The 16,982-nt window shown below is 40.9% G+C and overlaps 2 protein-coding genes across 3 annotated transcripts in view; both read left to right on the plus strand.

Annotated features, from left to right (window-relative positions):
- The first annotated feature begins 975 nt into the window (after positions 1–975).
- On the plus strand, positions 976–10,018 carry idh3b (isocitrate dehydrogenase (NAD(+)) 3 non-catalytic subunit beta). Of its 2 annotated transcripts, none has more exons than XM_080025618.1 (11): positions 976–1,047; positions 2,614–2,787; positions 2,955–3,075; positions 3,422–3,482; positions 3,571–3,703; positions 4,292–4,425; positions 4,545–4,647; positions 4,744–4,890; positions 5,106–5,200; positions 5,818–5,878; positions 9,356–10,018. In XM_080025618.1, exons 1-11 carry the CDS (start codon positions 1,003–1,005, stop codon positions 9,431–9,433), a joined length of 1,152 nt encoding a protein of 383 aa, XP_079881744.1. In that variant the 5' UTR covers positions 976–1,002; the 3' UTR covers positions 9,434–10,018. The 2 variants fall into 2 exon arrangements, with proteins under 2 accessions (XP_079881744.1, XP_079881743.1); XM_080025617.1 differs by lacking the exon at positions 9,356–10,018 and adding an exon at positions 7,771–8,967.
- Positions 10,019–11,197: 1,179 nt separating this feature from the next.
- ptpra (protein tyrosine phosphatase receptor type A) overlaps positions 11,198–16,982 on the plus strand; it is a 29,867-nt gene continuing 24,082 nt past the window's right edge. The window contains exon 1 of the mRNA XM_080025466.1: positions 11,198–11,596. The gene's annotated coding sequence lies outside the window, so the exon portion shown is untranslated. The remainder of the gene's footprint in view (positions 11,597–16,982) is intronic.

A 16,982-nucleotide genomic window follows, 5' to 3' on the forward strand; every position in this document is an offset into this window, starting at 1 on the left:
GTTCTTGATAGTGATTTTTAAATCTGATGTCACCCTGTGTGTCGGCAGAGAGCATCACTTGCCTGGAATAGGTATGGGAATCCCCTGACCTATTTAGGATGGACCCATTTTAGACGGTGGGCCACAGCATCAGCAAATATATTGTTACAACAATATAAAAGTTACAGTACTGGATTTCCAAGACAATATTATAAGTTTGTTTCACATAAATATTGACACAGGGGCACCGATCAACATTGTGGGGCCCCCTTAACTCAGCTCAACCTCAACAACAGCTCTGAAACAATAAACAACTGGAATCCCTTGCACGTTCCAGGGCCACGCCTGGCGCTGGGGGCCCCTCATTCATTAGACCTGCATATCTAAACATTTAGTCAGTTATGATGACATATTATTGATTTTGTGTTTTGTTTTTTTCTTTTTAACAAGCAGAAGCCAGATATGACTTTGCATTGCCTAAATTAAGGCATTTAGGCAAGATGGCCTATAGGCTGTTTTATTTTCTTCTTCCTATAGACACCATGCTGGCAAAAAAGATAGTATGATTAGCAACTAGTGGCTTGTTCATATAATTATCTGACAGGCAAATAGTCTATTTTCTGTAGTGGTAGACCTATTCTCAAAAATACTGGGCTAATTGTCTCAGAACTCTATATTTGGAATTTAGGTTTTATTCCAAGATAATGGACTAGGCCTACATGTCTCATACTATGTGAAGGATATATGATATAATATAACTGTATCCTGTCTATTCTGAACCAGTGTACAAGCCCTTGTGTTGGCTGCCTACCATCTGGTCTGTGTCCTGGTGCAAGATAGTAGTAGTCCCCCCCCCCCCCAGGCCAAAGAAAGGGAGAGGCAGTGTTCAGCCCAGCCCAGCCGATCACCTGTCATGCAATAACTGTTCTGTCCACTAAGGGGAACCTGTGTGCTGTATTCAGCGCTCTACCCTACCCATTCCTGCACCACAGAGGAAGAGTCTCAGCTGCTGTGTAGTATTGAATGATGGCGGCCGCCTTGAGAGGAAACCTGGTAACATTGGTCAAGGTGAGAGCAAATATGTTATTTACAAGCTTAGTTTACGCGTACGTTGTCAGGAAAGTAGTTGCCTTAGTCGAAGTTGTGTTTTGTTGTACATGTTAACTTAAACTGTTTACGAAAGAGTCAGACTGACATTCTAAAGTGTCATCTGTGTTTCGTTGCTAACCACGAGCCCGCATCCCTGCGTCTGAATAACCCGTCAGATAGAAAGGGACAGTTTCAGTCCGGATGTTTTTGTCAGCTGGTTACGGAGAATCTCTCTCGTGAGAAGATATTAACTTATTGTCTTGGGTATGTGAGCTAAAGTACCCAGCTAAGTCCGTTAACCCTGAAGATAACCTCAGTGAAACAGCACCCATAACAACAGCTAACCACTAGCTAACTGTCAGAGCAGGCACTGACTGTGCTGGGGATCGGATAATTAATTTGGTGTCAGTGAAAACCTCTCACGCTTGGCAGATTCTTAAATGTCAGTGTGAGTCGATGTAAGCATCTGTACGTTGTCGTTACTTATAAACTGCACGGCTGGTGAGTTGCCATCTTGACAGATGACCGTCGAAGTGAAATGTTTATTTTAGTCCCCAGTGCTCAGAAGCTGATGGTCATTCATCTCTGTCCGCTTCAGATATGATCTAATCAAACTGGCACCACTGTATCTAGTAGTGGGTACTACTGTGCATTTCCTCTATTGAAAGATCATGTAGCAGTATGTTATTTCATAGTAAAATAGTGAGTGATATGATGTTTTTGATCAATTTCTGAAAAAAGGAATAATCAAACTCTGTAAGAAATCAGATAGCTGTAGATACAATATTAGTGTTGAAGATAACACTGTAAACAAATCTAATATTGCGATAAATCAACATTTCTATTATAATATTTCTCATTGGTTTGTATTAACATTCCTCACATAGAATTTCTGTCTGGTAGGTTTCATTTTCATGTACAGTATATCTCAGGATATATCTGTGTGTCATCAGATGTTTAAAGATATTAAACAGAAGAAAAAAAACATTCATGGCCCACACAATTTGGACTGCAACTTTTCATTATTGATTGATCTCAGTTGTTTTGTCTTTAAAATGTGAGAAACTGACAATCACATTTCTCACAAATCCAAATGTAGCATCTACGAATGACTAATCTGTCGGACCGGCAGTCAGAATGATAAGAAATTAATTTGCACTAATATAAAACCGAGAGAAACAGCTAATCATCACAATGTAGAAGGTGGAACAATCTAATGTTTCTAAAATGATTAAAGGTTATCAAGATAGGTGGCGTTGCATTGCATATTCATTTTCGGCTGGTCGAATATGTGGCTAACCCTAACCCGTCGACTGACTGACTTATTTTTTCAGCTGAAGTCCTGAATAGATTTTTCTCTCTTTACAATTAAATAAAAAGATGGGGGAAATCCTTTCAATTGTTGACACTGCATTGGCGTTTAAGGAATCAGAAGCCATATGTTCAATATTCAAATAAATATAAAAGATATAACTGTTATGGTATGGCACCTCATGTAAAACCATTATGTCCTGATTGTGACTGTCTCTCCTTCACCTTGGTCAGGGCCTGAGCAGCCCCTGCTGGCAGCAGCTGGCCTCTCGCCCTCTGAGTGTGTCTGCTAGTTTGTGTGGCCCTGAAGCCCCGCCGGCCCGTGCTGATGCTACCTTCAAGGTCACCATGGTGCCAGGGGATGGAGTTGGACCTGAGCTCATGACTGCTGTCAAGGAAGTATTTAAGGTAACGTGAAAGGAGAAGGATTTTGTTCACCAATCTTGTATTATATTTACGATTGATATTTCATTTTTTGGCCCACCTTAACCCTATTATGCGCTGATGGGATGTATGTTTAATATTTTATTGAAATGACCGATGTCAATGACAGCTTTTTTATGTTTTGTCTCCAGGCAGGGGACGTCCCAGTAGAATTTGAGGAGTTTCACCTGAGTGAGGTACAGAACATGGCTAGTGAGGAGAAACTGGATCAAGTGTTAACCTCTATGAGGAACAACAAAGTAGCCATGAAAGGTACCTTCACTTTTTATTTGGTGTCCTCTCAGAGTTCACCTCCATCTAAAGGAGGAGTCAACAATTCTGGAGAATGCCAAAATGACTGAATTTCTCCTCACAATCTGCTACCTGTCTCTAAAAACATCTGGTGTTAAGACACAGCCCTGGCTCTGTAAGCTGGAATGTAAACAAAGGATATGTAAAGGGGTCACTGTAGCTAGCAACATGCCCGTTTACAGAGCTTATGCTGTGTATTAACACTGGATTTTCTTTTTCCAAAATGGGAGTTATTTAAAAGGCTGAAATAAACTACATAGCATGAAGATTTTAAAGAGATCTAATATATATGTCTGTGGTTATCCAGGGAAGATTCACACGCCCATGGAGTTCAAAGGGGAGCTGGCTTCATATGAGATGAGACTGAGGTAAAAAAAAAAAAAAAGTTGTGTGTTTTGTTTTTCTTTCAGTTAAAAACAAACAAAAAAGTAACCCTACCTCCCATTCATTCCCTAGGCGTAAACTGGATCTGTTTGCTAACGTGGTTCATGTGAAGAGCCTGCCGGGCTACAGCACGCGCCACAACAACCTGGACATGGTCGTCATCCGCGAACAGACCGAGGGGGAGTACAGCTCCCTGGAGCACGAGGTAACCAATGCAGTCTGGAGCACCAACCACATGTCCTAAAACCACATGAATGGGAAATGATTTTTCTTTTTGAAGTGTGGGAGTTCAGAGAGATTGTGCCAATATTAAAACCGGCTATCAAAACCAAGATAGATCAGCCTGACAGAAGGGACTTAAATGGTAGAATGATTTTGTTTTGGTTTACTTTACCTTGAACATCTTCTCAGTCACAGAGGGAGGGAGGGGGGTAAAAGCGTATTGTTTCTCATATAATGAGTCTTTAGCTGTCCTCTAGAATCGGTTTATTATGAAAGTTTTTTGGCAGCAGAACCATTTAGAGCTTTTCCTCACTTTCCATGGGCTAATGGACTTCAAGCCTAAAAATACCCTTTGCAGTAATGTGTGTGAAATACGAGCAGGTACGGAGTAGACGGCTTCATTCATTAAAATCAAATTGAGATGTCGGACGGACATGGGGTGGACAACTGAAAAATGTCTGCCGTAATAAGTTTTCCTTCTCTTGCACTAGACTAGTCACCGCTTGAATAAGAATGTCAGTACCTGGCTGTACCTGAATGCACAAGCACATATCTTGTTCTTTCTCTTTAGAGTGTCCCGGGTGTGATCGAATGTTTGAAGATCATCACCAGGGTGAAGTCACGGCGCATCGCCAAGTTCGCCTTCGATTATGCCACCAAGAAGGGACGAAGCAAGGTCACTGCTGTCCACAAGGCCAACATCATGTAAGGAAATAGGAAAAGCTCCTTCTTTTGGAATCCTATTCTTTTATTAATTCAAATTATTCTAATTGTTTTGTAATTTATTACATTTATTTTTTTACAATTCTCCTGTCTTATTACAGGAAATTAGCTGATGGCATGTTTCTGCAGAGCTGTGCGGAGATTGCCGAACTGTACCCCAAAATCAAATATGAGAACATAATCATCGACAACTGTTGCATGCAGGTATTTACAGCCTCACAGTTCATTCTTCTGACTTAATCAACTAATTATTGACTGATTTAGGTTTTAGATTCAGTGTCCGTGTTACCTTTTCTGCAGCTGGTCCAGAACCCATACCAGTTTGACGTGCTGGTGATGCCCAACCTCTACGGTAACATTATTGATAACCTGGCAGCAGGCCTGGTTGGAGGGGCAGGAGTGGTTCCTGGAGAAAGCTACAGCGCAGAGTACGCTGTGTTCGAGACTGTGAGTTTCCACTGACACTGTTTTATATTGTATTATTGTTGCTTGACTTGTTTTTGTTTTAGTTTAGATGATAATGTCTGGTAGAAAATATTAATACTGCAATGCAGAAAATACCAATAGGTGAATGGTTCCTCAACCCTTCTCTGGTAATTGGTGATGGAAAAGGACTTACAGGTCTGAGTCGTTCTTGATCCCCAGTGTCTTCTCTCTTTCAGGGGGCACGCCACCCGTTTGCACAAGCTGTAGGGAGGAACATCGCCAACCCCACAGCCATGCTGCTCAGTGCTGCTAACATGCTCAGGCACCTCAAGTGAGTAAGCCTATTAGTTCTTGTAGTAAGAAGTAGAGCTGGACAATTAATCAGAATGTAATCAAAGTTGCAATATGACCTATTTCAATTTTCTAATAGCTGGAAGGTTCAATAGAAAAACACATTTTGTGTGTGTCAATAGAAAATAACATTTGATATATATTGGCATGCTGCAGTGATGCCCTATCTACACGTTCTAAAGAAAATATATTAAACAACCATATCATATCACCATTATCACACCATAATCATTTTAATGTTTTCTCACTGAAAATGAGAATATTGATGTAAAAGTGATCATTCCCTCTTTTATCGTATTTCCAATATCGGTCACAATAATCGCATTTAGATATTTTTTCTAAATCATGCCTTTGTAAGAATTACACCACATATAGGGCGCACTCACACTAGGCCATCTGTACCGTGCCTAAGTACGTTTGCCCCCTCTAGTGTAGTTCGTTTGACCAGTGTGAGTGTGCCGTTCCGTAGTCAAGCACGGCACACTTCCCCGGCCACGGCACAGTTGGGAGAGGTGTACTCAGGCTATTTGTCTGAGTGTTGACATGTGTACAAGGCAGCTTTGGCCAGCTCCTAATTGTCACTCTATTGTGTTGCAGCCTGGAATATCACTCCCAAATGGTGTCAGATGCTGTCAAGAGGGTTATTAAACAGGGCAAGGTAAGTGTGTCTGTAACTTGTTAGTTGGACCGCCTGTATGCCAACTGGTACATTTTTGGGAAGTGAATGCGGACACACCTGCCATTTCATAAACATGTCAGACAACACTAACAGTATTAACACCAAGAAGGCGGATGTTTTCTGTCAACACAGGCAGAGCTAAATGAAACGACTAGTTTGGCCTCCAGAAATGTGAGGCCTCACATTTGTGTCAGCCTGTGTTTCTAAATAAACATGCTGCTCATCAGCTTTGTGGGTCAGTAACTGTCATTTTATATATACAGTGTCAATATGCTACCCGCACTGGAGAATAATAAGGATAGAATGTATGAATGACAAATGAATTTTCATTGTGCAACCAGGAACAGCTACAGCTATTTTCTAACGTATATCAGGCGGCTACCAGCAATGACACCAACACTTTAAGTGTAATGTAACTAGTTCTTTACCCGTGAAAGCATGAATCTAACAGCCTGCAAACAAACTATACTTTAGTATGTTAGAGAGCCTTTGAAAACTTGTGTATATGCTTATATTCATTTCACTTTAGTTCATAACTTGGACTTCTCTTCTTAACTCCAATTTATTTTAGGTATTATAAATGTGCATGGTATATTCATTTGTTTCCAGGACGACCAATATTTTTCTTTCAAACTGGCTATGGGCCTCTCCGTATAGTCTTTTTTGCATAGGAAATTTCCTTTCCTATCGAGATGAACCGGAAGTACTCGGCGGATAGGTGATTCGAATTCTCAAAATGCATAGGAAAGGCATAGGAAAGGAGCCTCGATTCATCCTTTAACCCTCCTTCAGCATAGGTTACTCCGGACCAACCTATGCGAAAGGAAAGGAGATAGTGGTATCCCATAATCCTTTACTACGGCAAGATTTAAAGCAACAGGCCACCGACGGAGTTTACCGACTCTACACAAATACGAACGAGAGGTAAAACAGAAGAGAGGAGAGGAGAAGAGAGGAAGATTTAACTCGGCCAAAACAAAATACCCCCCCCCTAAAGATAGTTATTTTCGTAGCACATAATTTACACCATAAGAAAATAAAATACCAACTTCACATTTAATGAAGTTACTGGGGGCAGTTCATTTCAACATCAACATAAGTGTAGCCTCTTTTTATTCCACATGTGAATTGGGATTCAAGTGGCCTTAAATATTCCTCTTGGCCAAGTCCGATCTAAGTGATTCTCTGTTGGCGACAACCTGATTAAAATCAATATGAAAAGAACGCATGGATCAAACGAGCGCTTGTTGTAGTCAATTTTCGGAGAATAGTGTAGTTTCACGCTAGTGTGACTCACGTCAACAATACTCGCCGTCGCGCAATGACGTCTGTTAGGAAAAGTGGAGTCGAATTCATTTGAAACAGTGCTGTCTTTTCCTATGTTCGATAGGAAGTACCTTTCATCTCTCCTTAACCCCGATGACGTTTAGGGGTTAAGGTATAGGAAAGGAGGCTTATAGGTTAGGAGATTGGACTATTCGGAGAGGCCCTAGGACTCACTGTGTTTTGAACCAGCGCCATGTGGACACTAACACTGAACCAAATACTAGCAGGAAGTCTGTCCATAACCTTCGTCCCTCAGATAAAATGCATGGTCAATTCAACTCTAAAGAATTTCCATTTATCATTTCTATTCCGTAAAAAGTGCCAAAAAGTGTTATTTCGGTTGTATTTAAACCGACTGTGTGAATGTGAGAAATGATCATGTTTAAGAAGTGCTTGACAGTTGAAGCAGTATTTGTCTGCATGTTGTCTGAAGTGTCCTTCCTCTCCCTCTTCCCTTTCCTTTAATTCCCTCCTCTCCTTGACCCCATTACCCTGTATGTGTGCGTGTGTGTGTGTGTGTGTGTGTATCTATGTGCACGTCCCAGGTAAAGACGCGAGACCTTGGCGGGTACGCTACAACCACCGATCTCGTTAATGCTGTTGTGGACAACCTGCGTCACCGACCTGTTTACTAAGATGTTCCATCACATTCCTCATTGACATGTCTTAATTCTGGACATTGTTCTGAACATGAACTGGACTCATGTAAAGACTCACCTGTTGAATGACAGTTGTGCCACAAAGTGTTGACCAACACCATCAGTTGCATTCTAATGTTTATGGTTTTGTACTGGATGCCGATAGATCCAGTGGAAAAACGAGGCCTTGTGTTGTACGTTACCGAAAATAACCACTCATGAGCTTCTTCTCCAGGATTTACGACTTTACATCGTAGTCATTTTCCAACTTTTTACTTCATCAATGACCATTCAATCCTCTTGAAACTTAGCTGTCTAACTGTATCTACCTCCATGCTATCACACATTGTTAAAACTGTCTTCCTTTATCAACAGTTTCTAATCAGCCTCACTCTTCTTCACCAGCATATCCCTAAGGACTGCTACTGTAACTCAATATATAGTACGATAACACATGGCTTAATTATAAAACGCATTGCAGCGCTGGTAACTCCACCAAAACCCATAATTGTTACTTTGAGTTACCGTATGGCAAAGGCAATCCCATAATCATGCAAAATCCATGCTTCCTATTTGTGAAAATAATGCAGTTAATACAGTATTTAACATTTAAATTCCTGCAAGAATTGCCAAAAATGAACATAACCTAAAATAATTGATTCCATGTATTGTTCCTCTATTAATTGTGACTAGAGCAGTTCAAAGTATCTACACCAGGTTTATTTCCTGAAGATTATGTTTGCTTTTTAGTCCTGTGACAACAAATGAAATTTATCATTTTTGTATTTAAACACAGTTTCTGCCGACTCGTATAAATGAGCTCTGTATAATATGGTGCCGTTCATGTAACTGTATTGTGCTGTATGAAATTTAAGCACTGCTCTTTCTTCTTACTTCATATGCCATGCCTTTCGTATTACAAGTACAAGTTGATAAAAGATAAGGTCATATTTTGGTAACTACACTCTCTTTTAGGCCTTTGGCGCAAACGTAATTCTCAAACTTCCTCGAGAATTTGGACCACAACCAGTCTTAACAATGTCATGTCCTTAATACTTTCATAATAAAGCTTGTCACAAGTGTGATGTAATATTGAATGAATAACATTCTGTCTTCTCGTCACTGTTGGACCGATCTAACTATGGTTGATTACTTATAAGACAAGATGCATGCTGGACAGTGGGAATGTGTGTTGTCATTATGCTACCATTGAAAACTGTTACTGAACTGTTCCTGGTTTATATCTGTGTCCTATGTTACTGATAAATTGCAAGTACCATATTTAAGAAATGCTGAAAAAGAAGAGACCCTATCTAAGGAAAATAAACCGTGGCTTTCTAATAGTACATATATTAAGGATCACACTGTTTGTGTATTATTCTGTGGCTGCAGTTTTTAAAGGCTCTCTAATATGCAGGCTGTGACACTGTATGTGGACATGTGTTGCCGCAGCTGTGCATATAGTAACACACTGTCCTTATGTTTGTAACAGGTGCGCACTGGAGACCTGGGGGGCTATGCTTCAAGCGACGAGTTCACCCGGGCTGTCATTGCTAACCTGGCAGTGTGAGCATTGTATTTGCAAATCTGTCAGCTGCTGAGACACGCACACACCCACATTTAAGTTACCTCCTGTTAAAGTGAATGACTGTATGCACCCAGAATATTCCAGCAATAGTTTACTCACATTCTCCAACTTAAACATTGTATAATGCAGATTAAATGTGCAGCGATGGTGACCACAAATTATGTTTTGCAGTTGAGCTTTACACATTACCTATGACTTCTTACGCACACAAACATTTGTTGAACATATAAAGTCTTATATTCAGTACAAAGCCTGTCCATGCTGGTACACGGTAGCCATTCACATTCTCTTCTGACAAGATGCTCTCATTTCCACTTAATGGTTTCATGTCTGGACATTAACCATCTGTCAAAATATGATGTATGTTAAAATTTCATATTATTTATTAACTTCAACTTTTAGCTTTATTGCTTCATCGCTTCATTTATAATGAGAAATGAATAATAAATGAGATATGACATCCTGTGTGCAGAATCCTTGCGTGACTGTTAATAGAAGACTGAACTAGCGTTGAGTGCTCTAAAAAAGCATGGCAATTGGTGGCTCAGTCATCACGCATGGCTTCACAGCATGAAGAGCTGAAATCCAAGCCATTACATCTGTGTCCAAACATCAGTGAATTTGTGGCATGTTTGTAAAAAATAAAGGAAAATACACTTTCATTTATTTAATAACCCTGACCACGTATGTATTAGTCCTCAATATAAAGCAGGTTTCCATATTGTATGTTTGCCACTGAAAATAAATATTACTGACATGGCAGTTAAACTTGAACGTATTATCTTATCTGAATCTTAAATTTATTTATTTTCACACTGAGCCATTTATACAGACTTTTAGCAGCAAGCTTAACTCTGTATGTTGTAGAGAGTCCAAAACAGACAAAATGTCATCAGATTTTATTAGACAAATCAAAAATAGAATTTAATATATATCCATAATAATACTAGTTACATAACTGAAATATGTAAAAAAAAAATAACTGTCAAGTTAGGCCTATATACTTTTCTGGTTGGTTTATACAAAAGCAAGAGTTTAAAGCTTTATGTAGGCTAAGCTATATTTTCTAACATTTAATTTTAATTATTATCTTAACATTATTTATTGATGTAGCCTATTCAGAAATATTTTGAATTTTCTAACTACATTTTCTTCTATGAGGGCCCCTCCTATTATTCTCAGGTAGCCTATTCATATTTCTTATGATGCGGGCATGTCAGAAGTACAATAATATGTTATCTTGGTGAAAAACTCCCACAATCAGTTTTTTAATGGCAATGTCACATACTGTAGGCAAGAGGCCTATTTAAACTTGACTATTCCTGTGTTGTGTTTATTAAGGAAATAGATTAATATCAACGTAATGTAGGCTTTTCATGTTAGGGTCTGCCAAGTAGCTAATTTTTCGGGCCAGGAAAATGTTTCATATTGAAAGACAAAAGAGGTAAATTAGAAAGAAAAAAAACAAGCACCTCATATGCGAGGCTATTCGTTAGGTTGCCTAATGGAATGATAAAACTGTACAGTAGCCTAAGGGACACTGAATCTAGGGGCCCTCTTTGGAATCATTGGAAAGCGCTCATCCAGCCAGATGCAGTGATGACTTCACTATCGCACGGTCTGCAACATGTAAACGGCTCGGCCAGCAGGTGTCGCTGCGGGCTATGGAGACACGGAGCTGAGAAGAGACTGGGCCAGGCCTGGGAATTTGCTGTTCGCTTCCCATTCTTCCTATGCAGACAGACACACAACATGGCGGACTAGAATAGTCGGCCGACGCGCCCGGATACAGCGGATAAACAGTGGGATTTCACACCCAGGAAGGCCGAGAAAGTCCACTCGGAAGGGACAAAACGTGAGGGTGAATCACGGATTTTCCGGGGGGGTGCCGTCTTTTCCCTGGATTTAGCAGATAAACTGACTGCGAAGTGTTGTTGGCAGTGTGTCCCAAACCGTGCTTCCCTCCTCTTGCTATCACCCAGGTCCCCCCACCCCGCTCACACTCTCGTTTCGTGGGGTGTGGAGACAGGGGGCCGGGGTTGGAAAAACGTGGAAGAGAAAAAAGAGAGGATAAATTCCTACTTGGCACTGCTACTCCTCACTTCCCCTCCCCTCGGGTTTCTTCGGGGTGCTACAGGAGTTGTGGTGAGTTTTCTTGTTTTCGTTCGCCCGAATCCCACTTGTTACAATGTCGCTGTAGCAGCAGCGGCATGTTTCCTCTCGCTGTAACATTGTGTCACCCGCAAACAAGCACTTTGTCCCCCTACATTGAGACAATTTGCTACACACAGTATAGCCTACCTGTATCATAGCGAAGGCTTAAACGCGAGTAGCGGGGGTTGTGTTTGATAGCAATAAACCTCTTTGTAATGCCTGAACATTTCAGAAGTAGCTCGGAGGCAGGGAGGGATTTTTTTTTTTTTGCAAAGGGGGCTTTCGAGAAAAGAGGGCTCAAAGATGAGCGCGAGAGCATTTTCTAGAAGGTTGTAACTCGGCTTCAGTTGTGTCAACACGTAGCCCTGGCAGTGGAACAAAAGAGGGGGGCTCCAGGTCTGTACTGCATCGCTTGGAAAGTCCACTTTATTGATAAACGCTTTTGTTATTACACGTTCACAGAGGGTGGGGATGAGCTGCATGGATGGGTTGGTGGAGGAGCGAGGGGGTTTGGGGAGGGGGGCTTCACGAGACCTACAACAGGAATTAGGTCGTCCTAACATTAACATGTAGCCTAGCCTAAGGTCTGTCAAATCACAGCGGCTGCTTTGTGTTCCTTCTTCTCCTGCTCTCCCACATGAAGTCTCTGGAGTGGAGTGTGCATTCCCCATTACAACCTCTCCCAAAGTTTTTTTTTCTTCTATAATGATTAATATTCTCCTCTCTTTCAGAACAGTTGGGTGTAACCGAGCATACCATTTCAATCTTATGGGTGTTGAAGTCTTTTTATGAATTGCTTTTTTATTCCTCTCGGTCTGTACATTATTCTTGTATCATTAGAACAGAAATCGTTGCTTTTCAATCAACTTTTATTTATGCTATATAGCCGTTTACAGCAACTGGCAGGTTTCTGAAGTGCTTTACATCAAGGAAACAATCAATCATAACATACAGTAAAATCAGAAAAGCCTACATAAAAGCAGGGGGAAGAAAGTAAAATGTCACCCAGTACTGTATATTAAAAGCCTTTCTAAATAAAAAGGTTTTGAGGTTAGATTTGAAATGAGCTGCATCTATGATGGTGTGAATGTCAGGGGGTAACATGTTCCAGAGTCTCTGGCTAGCAACTGGAAAAGCGCTATCAACCAACAGTTTTTACCTTGACTGTGGGAATTCTAAAATAAGTTGCTTTTTAGTTTTTTTCAATGGAAATTATCATCATCAATCCTCGACTACAAGTACAGCAGCATGCAGGCTGAGGAGGCTTGTTCTATCAGAGAGAGAGAGAGAGAGAGAGAGAGAGAGAGAGAGAGAGAGAGAGAGCCTCTGCTATGTATTGTCTGCCCGGAGCCTGACTCATCACGTCTGGAGCGATTCACTGAGTTGAAGCAGATCTCTATTGTATTTCAGTCTATCTACGCTCCAGCAAACTCGCTTTCCACTTCACCGAGGTCATCCTGTCCAGTCAGGAGGCCCTTCCAAAGTCAAGATGCACCTCCTGCAACCTGTGTGACTGTGCTGTCAAGTGTACCAGGCATAAGGCCTATATGACCTCCTGTTTGTCAGGCCTGGACACGTCTTCCTCCTCTTTCCCAACATGCTGTCGAACCACCTCTGGTTGTCATGCATAAGTCAATCTGTCTGCGAAACAAAAAAGTAAAGAAAAGAAAGTCAGAGCTGTTATCATTTCGCTCACTCTTTCCATATCTTCTCCAGGCCTATTTTGAGAAGAGGGAATTATTTCCGTCTTGGGATCCTGAAAGGGTTTCATCAGGGGGGAGCTTGAGTGATCCTCACACACACACACACACACACACACCGCACTTTTCGCGATTGTCCCAGTTTCTAAAAATAAGAATAAAGTATAGCATTTGAAATCACCCCGCGGGGACTTGGTGCGCAAAGTTCCAGTGGGTGGATCTTTTGAAATTACCTCCGCGGCGTTGTGAGATTTCACAATTTCAGGTTGGTGCAGTGCTGACACAACATTTTGAGTGTGCTCTTTGGGTGGGGCAGGACGTGTGTATTTTAGTTTCCACCTGTGGGCCTATACTCATTCTACTGCGTGGAAGAGCAATGTTATTCCAACAGGATAAACACGGCCACAGTTGGAGGATAACGAAGCGATTGTGGAGCCTGATTTCAGCCACATGTTATGTCTCATTTGGCCTTAATGACTGAAGATTTTTGCAGCACAGGAAATTAACCTGTGTGTGGGTGTGGGGGTGTGTAATGACAATTCATGGATCATGCCTACTGGAGAAGACTTCATTCAGAGTCACCCAGCTTTGTTCTGTCCCTAGTGTAGACGTGGAATAGCAATTATCTAATCCCTTCAAATGATTGAGTAAATCTTTGTTTTACATCCTCCTGTGGTGGGATTATTAATGTTTTTGGTTTAACGAGGCGTTGATGGATGTGGATAACAGGTTTTTTTCTTTTCAGTGGACTTCAGAAGCCATGTGTGTTAGTAATTTATATGGGCCCGGCCAATATAGATTTGCTTATGCTGATGCATATATTTCGGGCATTTTTGAAACTCAGACATAAAGGTGTACTATGTAACCTTGGCTTTGTCAGAGAAGTGAACATTTTCTAAAGTTTATTCTTATAACTGAATAAACTTAATTTACTCACCGGAAAATTGGATTCCCTGAACACTGTTTGAAGTTAGAAAACTACCTGAAAAATTACTGTGACAGTTTTTGTTGTGTACTGCAGCAATGCCCACACTTTTGTTTACAAGCATATTCTACTCTTACGTTTGGTTCCAGGTGTCTCAAAATAAGTTTGTTTTGATGTATGATAATACAATTATTCAATTCTATAAGAGTTACATGTAGAGAAAATATGTGTTGTAAATTAACTGTAGGCTACGCATACGTAAACAAATGACCCTTCCCTGAAACGGCACAGTGCACCTTTTAAGCATTGTTCTTACAGCAAGGAATTATCCGTATATAAGTAATTGGAAACCCTTTAAAGTAAAACCTAGACACATTGGCTGCACTTTATATGGAAAATAAAAGTGTTTACATTGGCGTCATCAGCCAATTTCTGACCATTGATTTGATTAATATTCTGAGATTAATCTGTGGGGCTCCCTAATTTACACATATTTTACATGTGTGAGAAGTGTCTTGTTCAAGCTTATGTGCAATCCAGGGCCGTCACAGATTAGTTCCTTCGATAGAGTTTATTGTTTACTGTTTTTGCTGTTGACAAAGGTAGATAATGGCAATAACATTTATTGCTTTAAGTTGTGGATAAAGGGTGTTGTGTGTGTGTGTGTGTGTGTTTGGCTGAAACAGTGTCTCTCAACACTATTACACATACACCAGGCTGCACCTCCATACCGTCCTTAAATGATTTGCTTGGCAACAGAGACAGTTGTGCTATGTGGCCACCATCATTGTTTTGTGGGTTTTGAAGTCCATATTTTGTCATTTTGTTAAGGGAAAGCAGAAACTATGAGCAAACAAATTTGATTCAATCACATTGTGTTATTGTCTTGTAGACAGTTTTCCCTCCTAGAGGAAACTTTGATGTGCCTTTTTAAAACAATGTCTTTTGCAGTGGAGTTCAAATTTGGGTCAGATTCAAAACCAGTTGAGAGCCTCAGTTATAAATATTTATATTTGCCCTTGGCATAGGCCTTCGAGCCGACAAGACCTTTCTTGCCCTGCTGTGAAAGAATGTCCAGAGAACATGTTAGCAAGACTACTATGCAGACTAGTCATTGAATGCACCACCATAAGGATTATTATGTGGAAGAAAAGGGATTTTGGAGAAGCACTATCAGGAGAGTGCTGCTGTGAAGTTACTGTAAGTCTCGGATAATTGTCTCTGGCATCTTGGATAGGCTTCCTGTATTTCAGAGGAAGAGGAGCGGACGGGTGCAGTAGGATGGTCACTTCAGATAGGAGAACGTTCACTCCGGGTTCCTTTTGATACAGAACCCAAATGAGCGAAGCAAACATATGGCAAGCACCTACTACCTGTCTGTTTTAAGTGTTGCATATGGTTTGAAATGTTAAAATCGTTTGAATGTACTGAAATTCAAATTTGAGGAACGTGTATTCTTGATTAATATTTAATTTTATACTACGTCAAACTTCTACTCTGCTACATTTAAAAGTAAATACTGCACTTGTTACATGTGCCTCGGGCAACTGCAACAGCAACATGCTAGTTGCCCATTAGTAATCAGTATCAGTAATAATCATTCAGTAATATAATATATAGTAGGACACATTCAGGGGGTATTTCTCTATGTTTAGTACTTTTATTTTTGATACTGAATGCTCATAATAAATCTGTACTTTTACAGAAGTTCTATTTTCAAAACTGGAGTTTTCCCTATAACCGAGTTATTATACAGGCAGAAAAGAGGGAACCTCCCAAATGTTAAATGTGGCCTAAACACTACAGGTATACAATTCTAACATTGTCAAAATTTATAATTAACATCAGAGCGGTGATCAGAGAATAAGAAGACAAGACTAGGAATCTGACAAGGCATATGATGCCCAGCCTTGGCTGCATGCTGGTGGTAGAAATCAGTGACGGTGCTTGAGTTTCAAATGGCAGAAGTGATAGTGAATGGGGTTTCATTGTGGCCCTTGAGCTTGCAGTTTGGCCCCGCACCACACTTCAAGGTCACGGTGGCTTCTGTGGGGAGGCCATGCTTTGCGCCTCCACATCCTTTCTGTGTCCAATGTGGGAAAGTCTGAGAGGCCCATGGCATGCTCTGTGAGAAACCCCACTACGGAGCAGACACACAGCGGAGCTTCTCTGACTCACCACTTTCACTCATTGAAACAAGTATGATTTAGCCAGAATGGTAATCCCCTGCTTCTCTTCGTCTTTTCATCAACTCACCAGCTCATGAATGAAGCCAACAGGAACACAAACCGCACCAGCGGGGAGTAGTATCCCTCAGAATGGGAAGTCCAGAGGATTGTGGCTGTTGTATGTGGCACTGGGGACATATAATCTGTGGTCTGTTTGGGAGCAGGAGCCCTAGCGGCCCTGGGTAAGGCCTACTGCAGTCTCCTGTGAAGGGAAGCATTCACAGTATTCCTGTTGCTCCCCCCTCCCCTTCTCAAGACATAGAAACAGTATTAATATGCCATGAATGGAGACAGACAGACAAGCATTATCTAGCGTTTCAGCGACTACAGACGCAGCATGCCTTGTAGAAAGCCAGAGGGAAATATTTCTCTGCATGACTACCACTGCTAGTGTCATATCATCCAGGCCTGTAGGGTTTGTGTCTGTTGGGTTTTCAGTTCTTTCTCTGGCCTTCAGGCAACCATCTGTGAATTATTAATAACTACTGATTTTAAGAATAATACCGTAGGTAGAGAATTCCTAT

The sequence above is a fragment of the Ammodytes marinus genome, assembly GCF_949987685.1.
Source record: "Ammodytes marinus genome assembly, chromosome: 4".
Classification (NCBI taxonomy): Eukaryota; Metazoa; Chordata; class Actinopteri; order Uranoscopiformes; family Ammodytidae; genus Ammodytes; species Ammodytes marinus.

Coding starts and splice junctions, on each gene's coding strand:
- idh3b (XM_080025617.1), top strand. CDS start 1,003: ATGATGGCGGCCGCCTTGAGAGGAAACCTGGTAACATTGGTCAAG. Junction 2,788..2,954: donor CTGTCAAGGAAGTATTTAAG/GTAACGTGAAAG, acceptor TTTTGTCTCCAG/GCAGGGGACGTCCCAGTAGA. Junction 3,704..4,291: donor ACAGCTCCCTGGAGCACGAG/GTAACCAATGCA, acceptor CTTTCTCTTTAG/AGTGTCCCGGGTGTGATCGA.